The 18,663-nt window shown below is 43.3% G+C and overlaps 1 protein-coding gene across 2 annotated transcripts in view; it reads left to right on the top strand.

Annotated features, from left to right (window-relative positions):
* Window positions 1-18,663, top strand: part of GRIA1 (glutamate ionotropic receptor AMPA type subunit 1) — a 165,701-nt gene that overhangs the window by 85,973 nt on the left and 61,065 nt on the right. For both annotated transcript variants that reach the window (XM_050961529.1, XM_050961531.1), the window contains exons 4-7: window positions 289-473; window positions 5,750-5,803; window positions 14,482-14,643; window positions 15,994-16,161. In XM_050961529.1, coding sequence (XP_050817486.1) covers window positions 289-473; window positions 5,750-5,803; window positions 14,482-14,643; window positions 15,994-16,161 — 569 coding nt within the window. The remainder of the gene's footprint in view (window positions 1-288; window positions 474-5,749; window positions 5,804-14,481; window positions 14,644-15,993; window positions 16,162-18,663) is intronic.

Raw genomic sequence — 18,663 nt, 5'->3', positions numbered from 1 at the left:
GGAGGAGGGCTATTCTGAGTGGCGTGGCTTATAAATGTGGAATATGGATATGCTATCTTGTTGTTCTGCAATAGAAGGAAAGAAAGCACACAAGAAGTCACTATAATATAATTCGGCTTGGGTAGGATGCTTGAGTTTTAAAAGCTTGCTGGTGTTTTGCTGGGGGTCTCATGATGCTGCATGACCCAAGACTACAGACTCCTGCCCAGGCCAGGAGAAGGGAAAAAAGGAAAGGCTAACACAGAAGAACTAAATCCTTACTCCCTCCCTGTTCCCCTCTTTCTCCAGGCTTGTCAGTCCTACAGAAAGTGCTGGACACAGCTGCTGAGAAGAACTGGCAGGTGACAGCTGTCAACATCCTGACAACAACAGAAGAGGGCTACAGGATGCTTTTCCAGGAGCTGGAGAAGAAAAAGGAACGGCTGGTGGTGGTGGACTGCGAGATAGAGCGGCTGAACGCCATCCTGGGCAAGGTTGTGCTGGCAACAGGCTCTCCGGGAGGGGACTTGTATGTGTTAAGGGTCTTGTTGTTTCTCCGGGATACATTCTCTTCCTTGTTCCCTTTGTCCATGCTGCTCTACAGAAGGGCATTTATGAAGGGAGTGTGAATCACAGCAGGATAGGTCCACTAAGCCCAGAACCATCTCGTCTTTATTATACAGAAGAAATTGTAGGGCTGGAGGAAACCTGGGATTTCTCTAGAGCTGCTGAGTCAGCTGTGCTGTTCCACAATATTTTTCCTGCAGTTAATTATCTGACTCCTTTGCAGAGACCAATACACCAACTGTCTCAGCTCCAAAGAGGTGGTTCTGTGTAGCCCTCTGACTCTTAAGGTCTCGGTGCACAGACGTTATCAAGTTTTTAGTCTCTTCATTCTTCATTTTATTCCTCTGGATTCAGAAATGGGAATGGGATGGATCTGTGCATCAGAGCTGGGAACCCCCTGACCCATCTCTCCCTTCACTGCCCTGCCTCCAGTCCTTACACCCACCTCCAGAATGATGCACAAGCACTTCTCCTGCATCTATCTGTTCAGTTTCCTCAAATCCAGCCCCAGCTCCTTCCCCAAGAGCTACCACTAGGGCCTTCCACACCTCTGCATGGTGCATATGAAACATTTGACAATGCCTGGACAGCTGGTGTGTTGTTCACTGCTTACCATGCTTGTTGTAATTCTCTCTCCATTATCTTGTGCTTCCCCTCTGTTTGTTGTAGCTATCTGTCATTTTCTCTTCTCTTTTTTAGACTGTAAGTTACCTGAAGCAAGGGTTGTGTTTCATTTGCTGGGTGTTCAGTGAAGCACAATGGGGCCCCAATCCTTGACTCAGGCTGCTAGCTGCTACGACATCATAAATAATAATAATAGAGAGAGTAGGATTTGCCCCTACATGAGGATAGTGCTCATGAGAGGGGCCAGATTAACTGTTCTGAGGAGTAAAGTCCTTTCCTTAGCCACAGAGCAGGCATAGCACTTCTTGACATGGCCTAAACAATAAAAATCCGGCTAAAGCCATATAAGACCCAACATTCCCTGAGCATCTGACACACTTAAACAGTCCAGTAGCATCTTTCCTTCCTTGCTGAGTTGACTTCTTACAGTATTTATCTGCTTTTCAGCAATAATGAGAGCTTGTCTGGGCATTTCTTACAGTGTGTTCAGAAAAACCTCTTTGGATTCTCTTTCAATGCTGGTTTGTTGAAAAGCTTCTCTACTTAAACACAGTCTTCATGTTACACAGAAGAATTCTTCTTGGATTTTAAACCATGTCAGATATTGAAGCAAGAAGAGAATTTTTGTATAATTAGGGCTGAGCAAACTAGTTACAACAAAATTTAAAAGCCTGTGGATTTTACATACTGATTTCAATTTTGTAAAATGGACCCACCTTTGAAAACAAACCACACAAAATGTAATGTGCATTTACTTTAAAATGGCCCTATTTTATAGTGAGACATCTCAAGGTTTATAAAGTTTGAATTCATAAATTCAGTTTCATTTGGGTAAAGAAAAGTTTTCACATTGAAACTGAAAATTGTAATTTTCATTTGTTTTTGTGCTTTGCCCTCAATTCCATGAAATGCCCCAAAAATGTGAACCTCAGTAAGTACAAAAGAAAACTGCAGAACTTTTCACTGGCTTCTCTTCTCTGAACCCAAGCTCCCTAGTCACTTAAATGATGTTGTTTGCCACTAAAATGGCCACCAGTGGCAGGAAGTTCAGAAGTGCCCCTTGTAATAAAAAATGTGAATTTCCAAATAGAAATGACAGTTTGTACCTGGTGAGACGTGGCTTTAGGGCCAGAGCTCAACACCCACCCTGGTGAGCAATGTTGGAAATCTGTTTACTTAGTTTGGTGACTAACTGGGAACTGAGCTTTGGGAAATATGACCCAATTGGGTAGAGCACCCTCACAGCACAAGGTCTTCATGCTCATGAAAATAAGACAGGACCTATTATAGTAGAGTGGGCAGTGTGCAGGCTTTTGTCACTCTGTTCCATCTTTACCAGCAGCGTCCCTGGCTATTCTCATCTTGAGCCCATGGAGAGCTCTGCGAAGGCATTTCAAACAAGACCTGAAATACCCCACCTATTCCAGCCTCAGCAGGGCCTGCTAGCTCCTGCGTGTTGTTCCACGACATGCAAATGTACAGGGGAGACTTCAACTTCTGAAGTCAGCAGCTCTGTTCACTCACTGCGCCAGCAAGTCCTATTTACAGATGTCTGCACTTTCTGTCTCTGTCTCACTCTCTTTGTGCGTGAGGTGTTCAGACATCCATCTCAGCCTCTCTCTGGTATTTCAGCACATTCCCCTCCATACACACACCATCCTGTTATTCTTGTTTGGTAGCTGTGAATATTTGGTCTCTCTTGAATAGAGAGCAGAGGACAGCCCTCAAACATCAATCTCTGTCTGTCTCACGCTCTCTTTCTCCTTTCAAGTTACTGTGGCTGAGTTCTTAAGAGCTCAGTTCTAAAATAAATCTTCACTCAAGGGTTAAAGGCATGTGAGAAACCAACCTGATTTTTCTCTCATCCATGTCTGTTGCAGGGCATGATTTATCTATGCTGAGGTAACCACTTTTTATGAGCAAGCCTTGCTGTCTGGTGGCAGGATATCCACTGGGCCATACTGTGTTGTCTTAGTGGGATAAATAAGTGTTTGCATTCCATCAAAGCACTATGTCATTTCTTCCCTGACGCTCATTAAAATGAGTAACTGGAAACTTCTCCTCTCCTCTGTGTCACTCTCAGAGAGAATTTCTCTCTAATAGATGTCAAACTCTGCCCATTAAGAAGTGGGTAATGGAACCTAGATGGCCCAAGCAAGCCATCAGCATGCATCCCGACGCTGCCTCTTTCCATGTTCAGATTAAGTGATAAATACTATTATAACCTCAGTTTGCCACCCCAGTCTAAAAGCATTAGAACTGAGCAAGCACTTTAAAATAAATTAAGATAGCAAATAACTGTGTAAAACACAGGAGGCAAGATGCATAATTTGTATGTATGAATCGGTAGGTTCATAGCTCAGTGAAAGCTGCTCTGTATCCCTCTCCAATTCATTGACTCTGACACCTAATAAAATAACATAGGGGCAGATTTGGTGCAAGGAACCAGCACCCTCTATTCTCCTATTTAATAGCCGGGGGACACTAGGGTATAAGATCATAGCTCCTGGTCCCACCATATGCCCTGTGCTTAATTTGTAATGAAAAAGGCATCGGGGTTCAAGTAATTAGGTGCTGAGGCTCAAGCAATTATTTTTACTTCCATAACTGATGCAGCAAGCCAAAGGTAACGGGGCTATGAACTGCCAAGTCTAGCGGTGCTGGGTCTCAGCCCTGGCAAGCCCTTGCACATATTAAACACTGCTTATACCTCTGATAGTTTCTAGGTACATCCGTGGAAGAGCGGGACTTACTGAACAGTGTGTCTCAATTGACTAAGTAGAAGGAGGCACAGCGTTCTGGTTTTGTTCCCCAAATCTAGCCTCTGAATCACAAATGCTATAACTCTGAGCGTGCATGTGCATAGAAGAAATCTGCTCCCTCTGAGCGATTACTCTGACCTAGAGCAGTTCAGACTCATCTGCTTCTGTCATATTTAATGATCTCCCACAGGACAACTGTGCTGCGTGAAAGGTGGCGGAGGCTAACTTATTTGTATCAAAAAGTGTTAACGAATGTATTCTCCAGCGGTGCTAATTGAGGCAGGGATATTAGCATAGGGAGTCAGGCAAGTTTTAATGTTTTACAAGAGCACTTCTACTATGAAAGGCTAAGGCAGATGAATCAGTTGCACAGGAATAAATGTTCAATAATTACAAATCTATTTGGTGACAATTATAACAGCAGGGATCTTTATCTGGTTTTGTTTAACATTCTTGCATATGATTCCTGAGCATTGATAGTTCTGCTGGTAATTCAGAATCAGTTCACAGCACCATGGAAGTGAGGTGGTGTTTTGCCTGCTAAAATGCTTGGTCCAAATAGCACATGGTTCCCCTCAGTAACTGGCAACTCTTGGGGCGAGGGGTTCGTTTTTTTACCAACTGGGCTTTTTCTGTGTATGGTTTGGATTATAGAGCGATGTGATCTCTGGCTTTAGAACTGAACTCCACTAGTGGGAATCCACAGACCAAGCAAAAATGATGAGAAATGAAGTAGCTAAAAATCAGCCATTAAGCAGGGTGCATTTGCTAGCAATGAAGGCAACAGAAACATTTCTGCTGACAAGGAAACTCTAAAACATTATGGGGCTTTAAACAATTATATTGATTAAGAAGTATCGAAACAGACTGAGCCCAGACATCCCAAGAATCAGGAGAGAGAGACTGTCAGGAGCTCTAGGTATCTTATATAGCGGCACCATGTATATATCATCTCAACACACACACTAAAGGAATTTTCCATTGACTGAGTGCTTGACTCAGGGCCAGGGGTGGCTCTAGGTATTTTGCCGCCCCAAGCATGGTAGGCAGGCTGCCTTCGGCGGCTTGCCTGGGGGAGGTCCCTGGTCTCGCGGATTCGGTGGCAGCCTGCGGGAAGTCCACTGAAGTCGCGGGACCAGCAGACCGTCCACAGGCATGCCGCAGAAGGCAGCCTGCCTGCCACCCTCACAGCGACCAGCAGAGCACCCCCTGTGGCTTGCCAGCCCAGGCACATGTGCTTGGCGTGCTGGTGCCTGGAGCCGCCCCTGCTCAGGGGAGCTTTACACTGGGCAAGTGGCCTGCGACAGCTCCAGTGTACTAGAGGATCAAACCTACAGTACTTAAGTCGGAGTCACACTAAATTTGGCACTGTCTGAATCAGGCAAGATATGGGTGGTTTGAGGTGTACAATAGTTTGAAAGTAACATTTGATGTTTATCTGGCATTCACAGAACAATAGGTTCCCTATGGGTACCCGTATATTACTATAGGTGATGGTAACCAACTATGTCTCACCTCCTGAATCCATCTGATATTTCTAGGCTCAGATACTCTGCTCTCCTTGCTTGTGGGATATGGTGGATGAACGTGTTTTGCCTCATTTCACACTTGCAGATGCTGATCTCACAGCACTTTAATACCACTTAGGAAGGCTTTGCTCTTTTTCTACCTTTTACTGTGACTGTTCTCACACAAACTGTCTCATTTAAAGCATAACCGGGAAGGGAATTATGGGGCAGGCGGTAACCAGCTAAACCATGCTCTCTTTATTTGTTGGCATAAACTATGTTCTAAATGAAACATTTTTGACATTACAGATCATCAAGCTTGAAAAAAATGGGATTGGATACCACTACATTCTAGCAAATTTGGTGAGTTGAATACTGTTTCTTTCTTATTGCCTCTTTTGCGGGTTTTCTGCTTGGTATTTTCTTGTTGTTAGTGAATATTGTGCCTGTGAAAAGATCCAGCTTTAATGGTCATAGAGACCGAAGACCTTTATTTGCCCATCGTCTGGGTACCAAAAATACGAGTGTCCCTCCCACGGCGTGTCAGCCATGATGTGGTGAGACTATCTCCAGGGGTGATAAGATTGTTTTGTCTCCAGACTCATTCATTCTTTGGCCTCTCTGCCAAGCTGCCACAAGGATGTTAATTAATGCCAATTCTGTGGTAGTATTTTTGGTGTCCTGGGTAGCTGGTTTCTGGATTCATATCTCCCAACTTGTTTCATCTAGTCCTGGTAGTGGCTGTCAGCTGGGGGAAATGACTTTCATTCTCTACCAGCCTGAACTGCATTTGAATTTCTGTCCCAGAAGTGAAGCATTCTGGATCCTATTAGCAATCCCAGGAGCCTTCTGATCCCCTGTTGTTAATGGCAACATGCTGAGATCCCTTTATTCTTCCAATAACCTATAGCTGTGAAACTGTTTGTGTACTTGGTCTCAAAAACCCTCCTATGGAAGGCCTGTCCAGTGTTCAAAAAGAGGCCCTGGGGCTGGTTTCTCCTCTGTGGAGTGGAGAACAGAGACAGAGGGATACAGTGGATGGTGGCAAAGTTACAACAGTTGTGCTGTAAGTTGCCTGCTCCCTGAGAGTTTGCCAAAGCCCTTCTTTGCACACATCCTATAATCGGGGCTCTGTGGACATGAGAGATGGTGACGCGGCAGGAGGGGAGCTGCTGCTGTCCCCACGTCCACATGAAAACTAGAGTAGTGCCACACCAGAACTAGTGTTGTTAGAAGAGAATTAACTCTGCTTTGCTGCTTATACCTCTGAGAGCGGGGAGGGTGACTCTGGAGGAAAAGACCATCCCTGAAGGTAGCCTTTGGATCTATGAGGTTGTCCTGTGCTTTCCCAAGACCTCTGACACCTACAAATTGCAGGCCACATCCCATCCCCTCTGAAGGGAGCAGGGGGTTCCTGGGTCAGCCAGGAGGGCTTGTGCAGCGTTTATAGTAGTTTTTGCTCTCCTGCATCTCCTTCTGTGAAAAGATACCATCAGGCCTTTGATAATTACACTTTAAACTACCAGTTAAATGCTTTTTTTCAGTCCCAGAATAACACTATAATTTACATGACAAAAATGGACACATAATTACCCCATTCTGGCCTGGTACTGACCCTGCACTCAGTGGAGACAATATAATTAGAGTTAAAATGCTAATGTTCCACTGGAGGAAGGATGCAAGTTTTAGAGAGGCAACTAACTGCAGCTTTTATTCAGTATTTGATTTTTTTTATTATTATTTTAAATTGGTTAGGTCCCAATCCTGCTTGCACTTTCTAAAGAGCTTACCTGGAATAACGTTATTCAGGCTGCTTATGGACTTAGAGTGTGTGTGTGGCCAAATAGGGATTGTGAATAAAACAACACCTAGCTCTTACCTAGCACTTCGCATCAGTAGATATCCAAGGACTTTACAAGTGATGTCAGTAGCACTATATCCATTTTACAGGTGGGGAAACTGAGGCACTGAGCTGCAACACGACTTGTCCAAGACCACCCAATAGTCCAGTGGCAGAACGGGGAATAGAACCATTTTGGTACTTCCCTTCCTCACAGGGGTGAGGCTAAATACATTAAAGGTGGAGGCACTCAGGTGCAGTAATGAGGGTTGTGGTAAGGTAGGGATTCTTGCCAGCTGTCAAATGACTCACAGCCAAGCCCACAGTCTCTCTAAGGCAGTTTTAGCATCTAACTTCACAAATAAACAAACCAGGTCCTCAGCTCACCCTTCACATCTCAGGCTTTCCCCAGAACTCTGGCAATCCTGCTCCTGCATCTCCCTGGCTCACCCTCCCTCAGACAGCGCCATCTCACATCCAGTCCTGTTCCCTTCCAGCTCTCTTCTCACTAAGACACGCTGTGACCCCTTTACAACCCAAGTGTAGCCCTGTCCCTTTAATTGGCGCAGCTGGGAGCAGCTGCTCTGGCACAGGGCACTGGACCTGCTGCAGTTACAAGGACCAGGACCAGCCACCTGTCACAGGGATCATATCAGTACCTAAGACAGAAAAAACTTCCAGCTCTCTCTCACTGTTGAGTTATGTCTCTGTCACACACTCTCTAGGCAGAAGGCAGAGTCTTCTGCTATAGGTAGTTTGTTTTCTTAATCTGATCACAAGGGCAGAGAGATTGGAGCTGGCTATGAGCAGGCTTCCTACTCAGCAAGCATGGACCATAAATAATGTATGCTGAAAAAACGGCTTCCCAGGCTTTGTTTTCCAGCCTGTCTGCAGACTGAGTAAGCTTTTGGGGAGCATATCCGCCGTGGCTGTACGTGTTGTGCATAGTGTGCGCTCCTGGATCCTAGTGCACGGCTCCGGATGCTGAAAAGTGATAACAATCAGCTTTGCTATACAGCTACGTTCTTTTAGGGTAGTGGTCCCCAACCGGTGGGGCGTTAGACAAGTGATGAACAGGAAAAAATAACTCACTTCGATGAATCAATAGTCGTTTGCCCCGCTCTAGTTGTCAGTAAAGCTGCACCAAAAATACCGAGTTTAATTTTACAAGCATTGGTGCAGGAAAATTGGTATTTTCATTGCAGAATTAGCTTCCTCTACCCCCACCTCTCCCAGAAAAATGGCTGTTTTCCACTTGAGAAAATTGCCTCTTTTTGTTCACAAATAAAATGAAACTGTTCTGCATCTGAGCAAACCCGCAGAAACGTGATCCTCACCTGGTTTAAATCAGCATAGCTCCACGAGCTGTGCTGGCTGGCTTACAGCAGCTGAGGAGCTGCTCCTATGTTGAGTCAGGTTTGCCTGTACAAAGTATTTTTGTGCTTTCTTCTTTTTAGAGCTCAAGAAGGCTTGGCCAGTAGAGAAACTGTTTGTTTTTGTGGGCCTTATTTTTTAAGTTCTGATTTTTGTCTTTAAAAGCATTAGCCTATCAAGTCAGAGAGAAGAGCACAACCAATAGTATCAGAGAATTAAGCTTAGAAACCCCTGGGATTCATTTCTTTTAACATGGTTAACATTTTACATAACCTTGGATTCATGTTTCTCCATCTCTTATGCAAGGGATTTAACTTGGCCACTGTCAGTAGTGGCAGATCATCAGGTCTCTGTCAGGCAGAGGAGAATCTTTGTCTAAAAATAAGTGACACTCATGTGGCCTGTCTAAAAGGTAAAACATTAAGGACAACTGCCACCTAAAGTGTTCTTTCTTTTGTGAGCATCAGCTCAGATTATTTCGGTAGAAAATGCCCTGGCTTGGAAATGGTTGAGTGAGTGTGTGGGACAGAGTATCCCAAGGTGGCAGTGAAGGCAAAAATCAATTCAGTTTCTCTAGCTTAGCAGAGGTAAGAATTTTTCCCATGTTGTTGCATCAGCACCTATCAGTGTGGCACTAGAGAACACAGTTTTCAATGTACAGGCTGAAATCTGCTCTCCAGAAGGCTGTATGATATGCAATATTTCCCATATGGCAGTATGTGTGGCTGTGGTAATGTGATGATGTCCATGTGATAAGGTTCAGGCTCTCAGCCTCTGTGGTGATAAGTGTGGTATAAGAACCTATATAGAATATGCTAAACTGCATTTATCATACACCTTTGACTGCCCCACTAATCCCTCTCACGTGGAGCTAAAATTCTAACATTCTAAACCTCTGAGCAACTTCAGCAAGATTCCTTTTTAATCTAACCCTTCCTTCTCCCCAAATTGTTACTGGTCAGAGATGCAGGATCCCCTCTATTCAACCACACCAGTAACTGGTTTAAAGTCCAATGTCCTGGCAGATTTCCAGTGGGGTATTTACAGCACTGGCTTCTGGTCCTGAAGTTTCCAAGGCTACATGCCTTGTGAACACTCTGTTATTATGTTGGAAAGAGGTATTTGGGGCTATCTTTAAGTTTCTAAAATTGTCAGTTAGATGTTTCCTCTCTCCGAGAGATCTGTACAGCCGAATTTATGAGTCAGCTTTTCTATACAGAAGAAAGAGACAATATATTTATCAATGAGGTGCCTAAAGACTGTACATTCTAAGATGGCTTTTATGTTATTGGGTATATACCACGTAATACATGCTGCTGGGGTGTACTATGAAGGTTTTATCCATGCTCATTTAAGATACTCTGCATAATTCCCTTGTGAGGAGCAAGCTTACCACGGTTTACTAGGAGAAACACATCAGCCAATAAAAGCTTTATGGCCCACGTCACCATCATGTGTGAATCAAATTGTCATTAATATGACTGCATATATTAATTTTTTTAATGTGTTCATTTTTGCAGTGTGGTTCCCCTCAGTTTTGTTGTGCATTGAGGGTGGAATAGATCCAGGGATTATGGATTATTCTGGTCAGGACTGTAACAAAATCTACATTCTTTGCAGTGAGAAGAGTAAAGGACTCATTTGACATCTCTGGTCAGCAATTTTCTTTTGCCTTCAGACTCCAGTTTCTTCCAGAAACAAAATTCCCCTCTTCCTCTGTTGCTAGACCCTGGTCTCCCTGCAGCCAGCACAGCTCAGCAGGGAAGGTTCTACTGTTTTCGTCGCCCCAAGCAGAGTGCCGAATTGTCACTGCTGATGGCGGAGGCAGACCGTGTACCATTAGGGCGGCATTCACGTTTCTGTGGCGGCGGCAATTTGGCAGCAGCTTTTGTCTTCAGCCAGAAGACAGAAGCTGCACCACCGCGGACAGCTGAACATAGAAGCTGTCGCCAAATTGCCACTGCCGCAGAAACACGTGTGCCACCCTAATGGCACACAGTCTGCCCTCACTGTCTGCGGTGGCAATTTGGCGCACTGCTTGGGGGCAAAAACACAGGGATTGGTGCCCCAAGCACCTGCTTGTAATGCTGGTGCCTGGAGTCGGCCCTGCAGCTCGGGATGGGATTGGTGAAAATATGTGTGGCAGGCTAGTCTGCTTCTATAATGTAGAGCCCCCTAAAGGTTGCTCTACATTTTGCCACCATTCCACCATTCAGGGATCACTGAGGTGTAGGAACTCTATGCCCCCATCTCTCATCGGTGTAGGAAGCTGGCAGGGAGGTGGCATAGGAGCCATTACAGTTCCTGTATACTGCTCAAAGATTCCCCTTTTGAGGCAATCCTCAGAGGGTTAGATCCCAACCTCGTTAAAGCCTGCTTTGCAGCAGATTGAGGATCGGTGTTTCCATGTGATAGTGCCTCTGCCTCTTTCCCTCACTTTCTTTCAGTCCATCTCTTTCTGCCTCTGTCTCTCCTTTTATGTTACAGTGAGGACAGGTATAGTTTGCTCTCATAATCAGAGCTGACACATTAACGATTGTGTGGCAGAGAAGAAGGCAGCTTCTGTTGCAAGTCATTTTGGAAAGGGACTTGGGCAGATGGCCTCCTTTAGAAATAGCCCCTTCATTAATACACAGTGACGAGAACAGGGAGGGTCCCAAAGATAATAAGAGACACCAGGCATATCTCGTTTTGAAACACCCTGCATCTTGTTCCCTTCAGAGTGAATCCCCAGCACCTTGCAATGACAGGTGCTACTTTAAATTCAGCCGGACCTCTCTGATCTACCGTAATTTGGAAACAATCATTTTGCTTTGTAAAGTTTCACATAAGCAAAAAGCATGCTACTGAAAGGAGAGAAGGTCTTGTGGCTAAAGCACTCGACTGCATCTCAGGAGATCTGGGTTCATCCTCTGGCTCTACAGCGCCTTGGGAAAGTCACTTAGGGTATGTCTGCACCACATGCAAAGCCCGAGCGTTGACTTAGGTTTGAGCCTGAACTCCCTTCCTTCCCCCCACAAAATCAGTCTACTTGGGTCAGCAAGCTCTCAGAACGCGGCTCCTAGGCTCCTGCTATGGAGGGTGGGTCAGAGCCCAAGTCTTGCTGTGGCTCGGATCCAATCCTGTCATTTGGCAGTGTGAATGAAGGTCAAATGTCAGACTCAAGTCAGAAATTCCACATAGTGCAGCATGGACACATTAACATGGCTCTGAAACCCAGATCTAGCAAGGATCAACCCAGATGCACAAGGTAGTGTGGCCGCTCAAGCACAGTCTTGGAAACACTGAGTCCACAATACAGGGGTAACTGGGTGAAATTAAATGGCCCATACTATACAAGAGGTCAGAATAGATGATCTAATGGTCCTTTCTGGCCTAAAATTCTCTGAAACTGTGCACACTCAGAAACCTACCCTAGAAATTATGTTGGGAAAGAAGTTAAATAAATTTTAAAGACAATGTTGCCCTCCCCTCCTGGCGGCTTTTAATCTTGCCTCCGATTCTGAAGAGGATTCCTGCTCTGCAGGGTGAATTCCATTAACTCACATTTAGTTTCTGTTTTGTTTTTGCATTGCTTTTTTATTTGATATATATATATAAACAATACTCCCTTTAGGCAGAAGAGGAGAAAACATAAAGGTGACAAGACAGTATTCTCAGCCATCACCATCTAGCCAGTTTCCAAAGCCATTTCAAGCCCTGCCCACTTTCTGCCTGTTTTTCGAGATGCTTCTAAGATCCCAGTAGTGTCTTCCTGCTGGTGCCTTGCGCCAACCTTGGACTTTTCTTCATGCTTTTATGGTCTTCCTGAAGAGAAGCTGGTGATACCCAGCTACGAGCTGTTTTCAGGCAAGGGTTTCTTTTGATGGATTTTTTTCCCCTGAGCACATCCCAGAAGCCAAATGACAGTGTAATTTGGCTGCAGCCGTGGATAGCCAGCTGGTGATCTACTAAGACACTTTTTCTGAACCCTGGGAGCTCTGTGTGTCACAAACCACTGGGTCTGACATGCATTAAGATGTCAGACAGTATTCCGCTGCATTCCCTATTCATTTGCCACAGCCCTGGGTTTCTGAAACCCCTACATTGGGGACGACAAAGGGGATTGAAATATACTAACTTACTATTCTGAGGAATTTGTGTCTCATAAAATAACATTTTTTACCTAGACCACTACACTTAGGAGCAAAATAAAACAACTTTTTTAAAGCATCTGTACAGAATATGTTTCTCAATCCAAATGAGCCAGCAGATGATACTAAATTTCTTGACACAAAGCTGGAAGAGAAGGGGTCTTTAAAGCGACTCTCCTTAGTCAGACATAGCCTCTCATCTCTTGTTCTTGAAATCAGCCTGTTCCTTTAACTGTTTCCTTTTAAGGGCCTGATCCAAAGCCCATTGAAGCTGATGAGAGTCTTTACATTGGCTCTGCATCAGACTGTCAGAGAGCACCATTTTTTATAGCATATGTTACAGGTTTTGGTGAACGGAGGGGGGGCCTGTATTTTGGCTGTGTATGTCACAGCAGCATGAGAAGTGTCGAGAGATGGGGGAGGAGAATATCGGATGCTGAGGTACCTGCAGAGAATACAGGCAACTGGCACAGTCTGGAGGGGAGGGGAATTTTGGGAACGAGCTGAAAAGCAGCCCCTACTCCTCCATTTTGGGGGTGCAGCATGTTCTGTCCCTAACACTTCCCTGCCCTACCCAGCCATGCTCCTTGCAGAACGGCTAGTGGTGTGGGTGATGCTTTTACTCAAGTGCACCCAGGAAGCACTAGCACTGCAGTTCTGCCTGTCAGCTCCACATTAGCACCAAGAGAGCACGGAGGAGCCAGAATCTGGTCCATCTTATATTTAGTCTTAAAGGGAATATTGTCAAAGTTAGAAGGCCTCAGATTGACCTATTTCCCCCTTCTCCTCCCCTCCCCCATTATATCTGCCTGCAAAGTCGGTCTGGTTCTTTATTTGCTTTTATTTCATAGAGAATGATTCAATGGTTTTCTTTAAAAAAATCAAATCAGCGTTGGCAGTGCAGCCCTTGTGAGTAACTCTACAACAACTGTGTATGTATTTGTATGGGTGCAAACACATATATACTTGTGTGAGAGATGTAGGAGAAAAAAATCAATAAAGAAATACGCTTCAGTTACAATCTTTCAAAGAATAAAAAAAAAGTAGGTATTTGCTTTGTTTTGGTTTTTTAATAAAAATTACAAAAATATTATAACCTGACAGTGTCTTTTAACAGATCTGTTCCTGTGTGACAGGGTAAATATGAATATTTACCTCTTGTTCTACTGAAAGATTGTTGTTCCATCAGGTCTTCTTCTTTTAAAGACCATAATTTGAAAGTGATTTATCCATCCATTGATGTTTGATTGAGTGCATAAAAGTTAGAGCAGGCTGAATAATTTGTTGCAACCACTACTCCCTGCAAATTTTCGCACATTTATTGAATCATTATTTGGGAATAATTTTTTCCAATATTTAACCTCCTCTAATGAAAATGTGCTCTTGGTACTATGCTTGTCAATGTTTCTGCATTGAAATGCATGTCATCATCCAACTCAGGCATTCTCTGTTGGCTGTGCAGAAAAGGAAATACATTCAGTTTAACTCAAGAAGAAACTTTGGTTTGAATTCAGGATTTTGGAGAGAAGGAAGGATGGCTACATTTGTTGCCACATTAATGGATACAGAAGTTTCCTGAAATCCAAGAACTATCCACCCAGAGACAGGACATCCCATTATTTATAAACAAATCATTTTCTCCAGGCCTGCGTCCTTTTCAGTGATGCTATCCTTTTATTTCTTTCCTCCGTTAGGGATTCATGGACATTGACCTGGTAAAATTCAAGGAGAGTGGAGCAAATGTGACCGGCTTCCAGCTGGTGAATTACACAGACACCGTTCCAGCAAGGATCATGCAACAGTGGAAAAACAGTGATGCCAGAGAACATCCTCGAGTTGACTGGAAGAAGCCAAAGGCAAGTGGTATTGAAAGCTATTTGTTTTAGGTAGCGTCCGTGGAGCTCATTTGCTAGCATCCTCACCTCTCAGTTGGAAGCTCAAGAGTTTATGCCCCAGTCCAGAACTTCGGCTTTGCGTAGACTTGGAAAAAAGGCTGCATTTAAAAACATGCTAATTCAAACGTGCTAGCTAACATGTTTGTGAACACAACCTATCTTCCAGCATCTCAATCTCCTACCCAGATCTGTCACTGTAATACTAGGAAGTAACAGCTATCCTCTTAGAAATGTTCTCTTCGGTGAAATGTGTACAGCTGAGGTCTCTTTTGCTCAATTCTTCTGCCAGTTAAAGGTGGAAGTTAAGGATCCCTTGGCACTTTTATAAAAAACAGTCTGGCTAATTTCTTTAAGCCTTGGCTTGCTTATTATATCTCATGTGTAAACAAAATCCATTCAGACGTTGTCACACATGCAGAATATTTCAAATCAGTATATGCAATATAGGACATAAATATTTTATTTCTAACAGAACTCTGAAGTGGCTGAACAATTTTTTCTAAAATTTAAACACACACACACACACACACACACACACACACACACACACTTTGACTCTTTGGGGCAAAAACCCAGCAGGGGGAATTTAAACCCTAACGAAATTTCTCTGAGAAAGTTACAAACAACAGAAGTAGGTTATTATGGGAAAGTGAACACTAGCCTTAATTCTTAATAGTCACAGTCTAGTTTATGGTTTTTGCCTGGCCCCCATAGTTTCTGTTTTAATCAACATATTATTTTTTAAAAAGTGCGGGGGGGGGGGGGAAGGAGAAGGGCTTGGCATCTATATATGACTACCATGAGTGGTTTGTTAACTTATTTTCATGCACCTGAAATTTCATGCATCACATAAAGTAGCCCTTAACAATTTATTTGAAGACCAGTATGACCTAAGCGGAAAGACTCGTGTAATGGGTCTGTTAAGACTAAGCACTCTTCAGGCATTATGACTAAGGTACTTTTCTCTGGAAAGGAGAGATGGCCATTCTAAAGGCAATTGAGGTAAGAGAACAGGAGGCTAAGACAGCAAGTCCTTTTAGCTCTGCGGCAGGAAATTATGTTCTTGTCTAGAGTCTTCCTGGAAACAAGAAATCAACAAGACATTGGAGATTACAGGAAGCCAGATGCTATTGTATGGAAAATTATTAAATGGAAGGTTGAAAATAGAATAAATTGTCTTGCAACAATAATGTGAGGCTTTAGATGGGAACTTCTGGTAACTCTATTTTATTTTTGAGAGAAGAACCGACAGATAACTGCAAGATCAACTCCCCCTAACAGACAACACACCTCTCCATATTCCTTTTCTAGTACACATCTGCTCTTACTTACGATGGAGTTCGGGTGATGGCGGAGGCTTTCCAGAGCCTGCGAAGGCAGCGGATTGACATCTCCCGTCGTGGGAATGCTGGAGACTGCCTTGCAAATCCAGCTGTTCCTTGGGGCCAAGGAATTGACATTCAGAGAGCTCTGCAGCAGGTCAGAAACCAATCTGGGCAGCCCTTTGCAAAAAGAAGCAATGCTTTGCTTTTTGGTAGCTCTTTGAGTGAGAACCTATGGAGAACAGTTCTGAGGGGCTAATGCGTACCAAGAGAAATGCTACAATAGCCAAGAAGTATGGATATGCTGCTCTTTGCAGCTTGCAGGCAGGGCTGTTAGAAATACAATGGCTTTTGGCAAAGTATGTTTCTGGTTCAATTACTCCTTTGAATTTAATATTGTGTTTTGGGTTTGAACAACCAGAATCCTGGAAGCAAAATTTGACTAAACAATCAAAAATTTTGCCTCCTTTTGATTAAAAAAAACCCATATGAAACACATACATTTCACATGGTGGCAGTAGGCATTTTATAAAAACACAGCCAAAGATAGGCAGATGTCACTATTTGACACGCTGTTTGGGATGGAAGCTTTGAGTTTGATTTATCCTTTTTATTAAGATTTAGGTTCTCAGCAGAATGACACTGGTTCTATGATGATTATGCTGTGACGATTATGCAGCATACACTAAGGCAATGTCCATAAATTACATAATACATTAGGGGTTATTTTACATGTTTGTTTCAGTGTAACAAAGTGTTACAAAGGGTGGGTGGGTCTTGAAAATCACTGAAAAGTGTGTAACATAATTTATGGACAGCCCCTACGGCGCAACATTTCACAGGGGGGTATGTTTAATTGTTTCTTTACTTCTTCAAGACACTTCAACAGAAGTATGTCCCTGAGCAACCTCTGCTACTATTTAGGGCGGGGAATGTCTCACTGATGACAACAACAAGAACAAAAAATTGCTGTATATGCCGCAGAATTTACATCAAGGCTAAATCCAGTAATTCAAAAGTTGGCCTTAAAGTTGGTTGAATTTTTTTTTCAGTGAAACATAGCTTTTTTGGCCAAAATCATTGTTTTTTCAGTTTTTAAGCAAAGAACAGGAAACTAAAAATGTTTTGATAAAATTAAAGGTTTTCAGGAAAAAAATGGATTTTGGTGTAAAAAAAATTATGGGTTTTCACTTTCATGGGTTTTTGTTTGTTTGTTTGTTTTTTCAAAAATGGCCTGAAAACCACATTTTTTGGTTTTCAGTTTTTCTTTTAAAAAAAAGAAAAGAAAAGAAAATTCTTGCAGGAAACTAAAAAAATTATAAATAACTCGCACAAAAATAACTGGTATTCTTTTGACTAGCTCTAGTTACTACATATCTGGATATTTGGCTGATAACCAAGAGCTAGATTTGAGCCCTCATTTTTCAGTCTCTGAGCCAGCAGCGACTTGGATCCTAATGTCTCATTTCACAGGATCTGGGCACTTAAACCATCCAGTTGGCTTCAGTTACATGTGGGTACTTGGCACTTCTAAAGACCAGGAATCGAGAGTTTATTTTAACGATTCCTGAGGCTTGGATGTTCTCACCGCTAGGTGGAGTGGAAAAACATGTCTGTAGTCCCTTCACAGAGACCTCTTCTAATTAATTAAAGGACAGAATGTATGTGTTTTGAAGAGAATTTGGATCAGAAAGGAAATATGGGAGTGGGAGTTGATTGAAAAGCCAGGGGGTATTCTCAGGGCTCCCACAGAGATGATAAAGACAACTCTTCCCACCCTATTACACGGGGAAATGAGAGCATTACCATTTCATTTATAAACATAAAAGGAATTGTGTAGTAGATGACTACACAGCATGGAAAAATGAAATGTATGATTGCATCATTTAGCCTGCATTTTGAAGTCATCGATGTCCTGTTTCAAAATGTCCCAGAGAGAATAAAAAGGGGTCATCCACAGGTCAGGCCCAGAGACTGCAAGGGGGGGAAAATGCTACTCTGAATTTCTAATGCTGCTGTCTTTTAAGCTACTTCAGTCTCCCTCCCCACAAGAGATAAATATGTTGTGCCTTGTGGAAAGAAAAACCTTTGTTTCTCCAAATACCACCAGGCACATCTCTTCCTCTGAAAAAGTTTTAGAAAACGCTGGTGGATGTTTGTGCCAAGTCCCATGGCAATGGTTAGAAAACAGGCATAGCACAGGAGCAGGTTGTTTCCTTCACAATTACAACATTTACTGCTTTTTTTGTGTGTGTGCATCTTCTCTGAGGATCTCAAAGCACCATTATAAAGGTGGTAAGTGCTATCACCATTTTACAGACAGGAACACTGAGGCACAGAGGGGAGAAGTGACTTGCCCAGGGTTAGTAATAAAGCTGAGGACAGAACCCAAACTCTTCTGACTCACAATCCAGTGATCTATTGTTCTGTGTTCCCGCCACAAAGCTCTACTGACATTCCCTAATCCTGAGGTTCGTGGCCCCTGCTATTCCAGTCACTGGACCCTGCATCTTAATTCTCCTGATCTGAAAAGCCCCTGCTATCCCAGTCTTGAGACCCACACAATCTTTTACCATTTTCCTGTATGTTCATTCGAGAGCTTAATGATTGTCATAGTTGTTCTTGGAGCATTTAGTGCACTGGATGAGGTACACCATGC

This window comes from Gopherus flavomarginatus, chromosome 7, assembly GCF_025201925.1.
Source record: "Gopherus flavomarginatus isolate rGopFla2 chromosome 7, rGopFla2.mat.asm, whole genome shotgun sequence".
NCBI lineage: Eukaryota > Metazoa > Chordata > Testudines > Testudinidae > Gopherus > Gopherus flavomarginatus.
The sequence above is the reverse complement of the archived record's forward strand: the minus strand, read 5'-3'. Positions and strand labels throughout refer to the sequence as shown.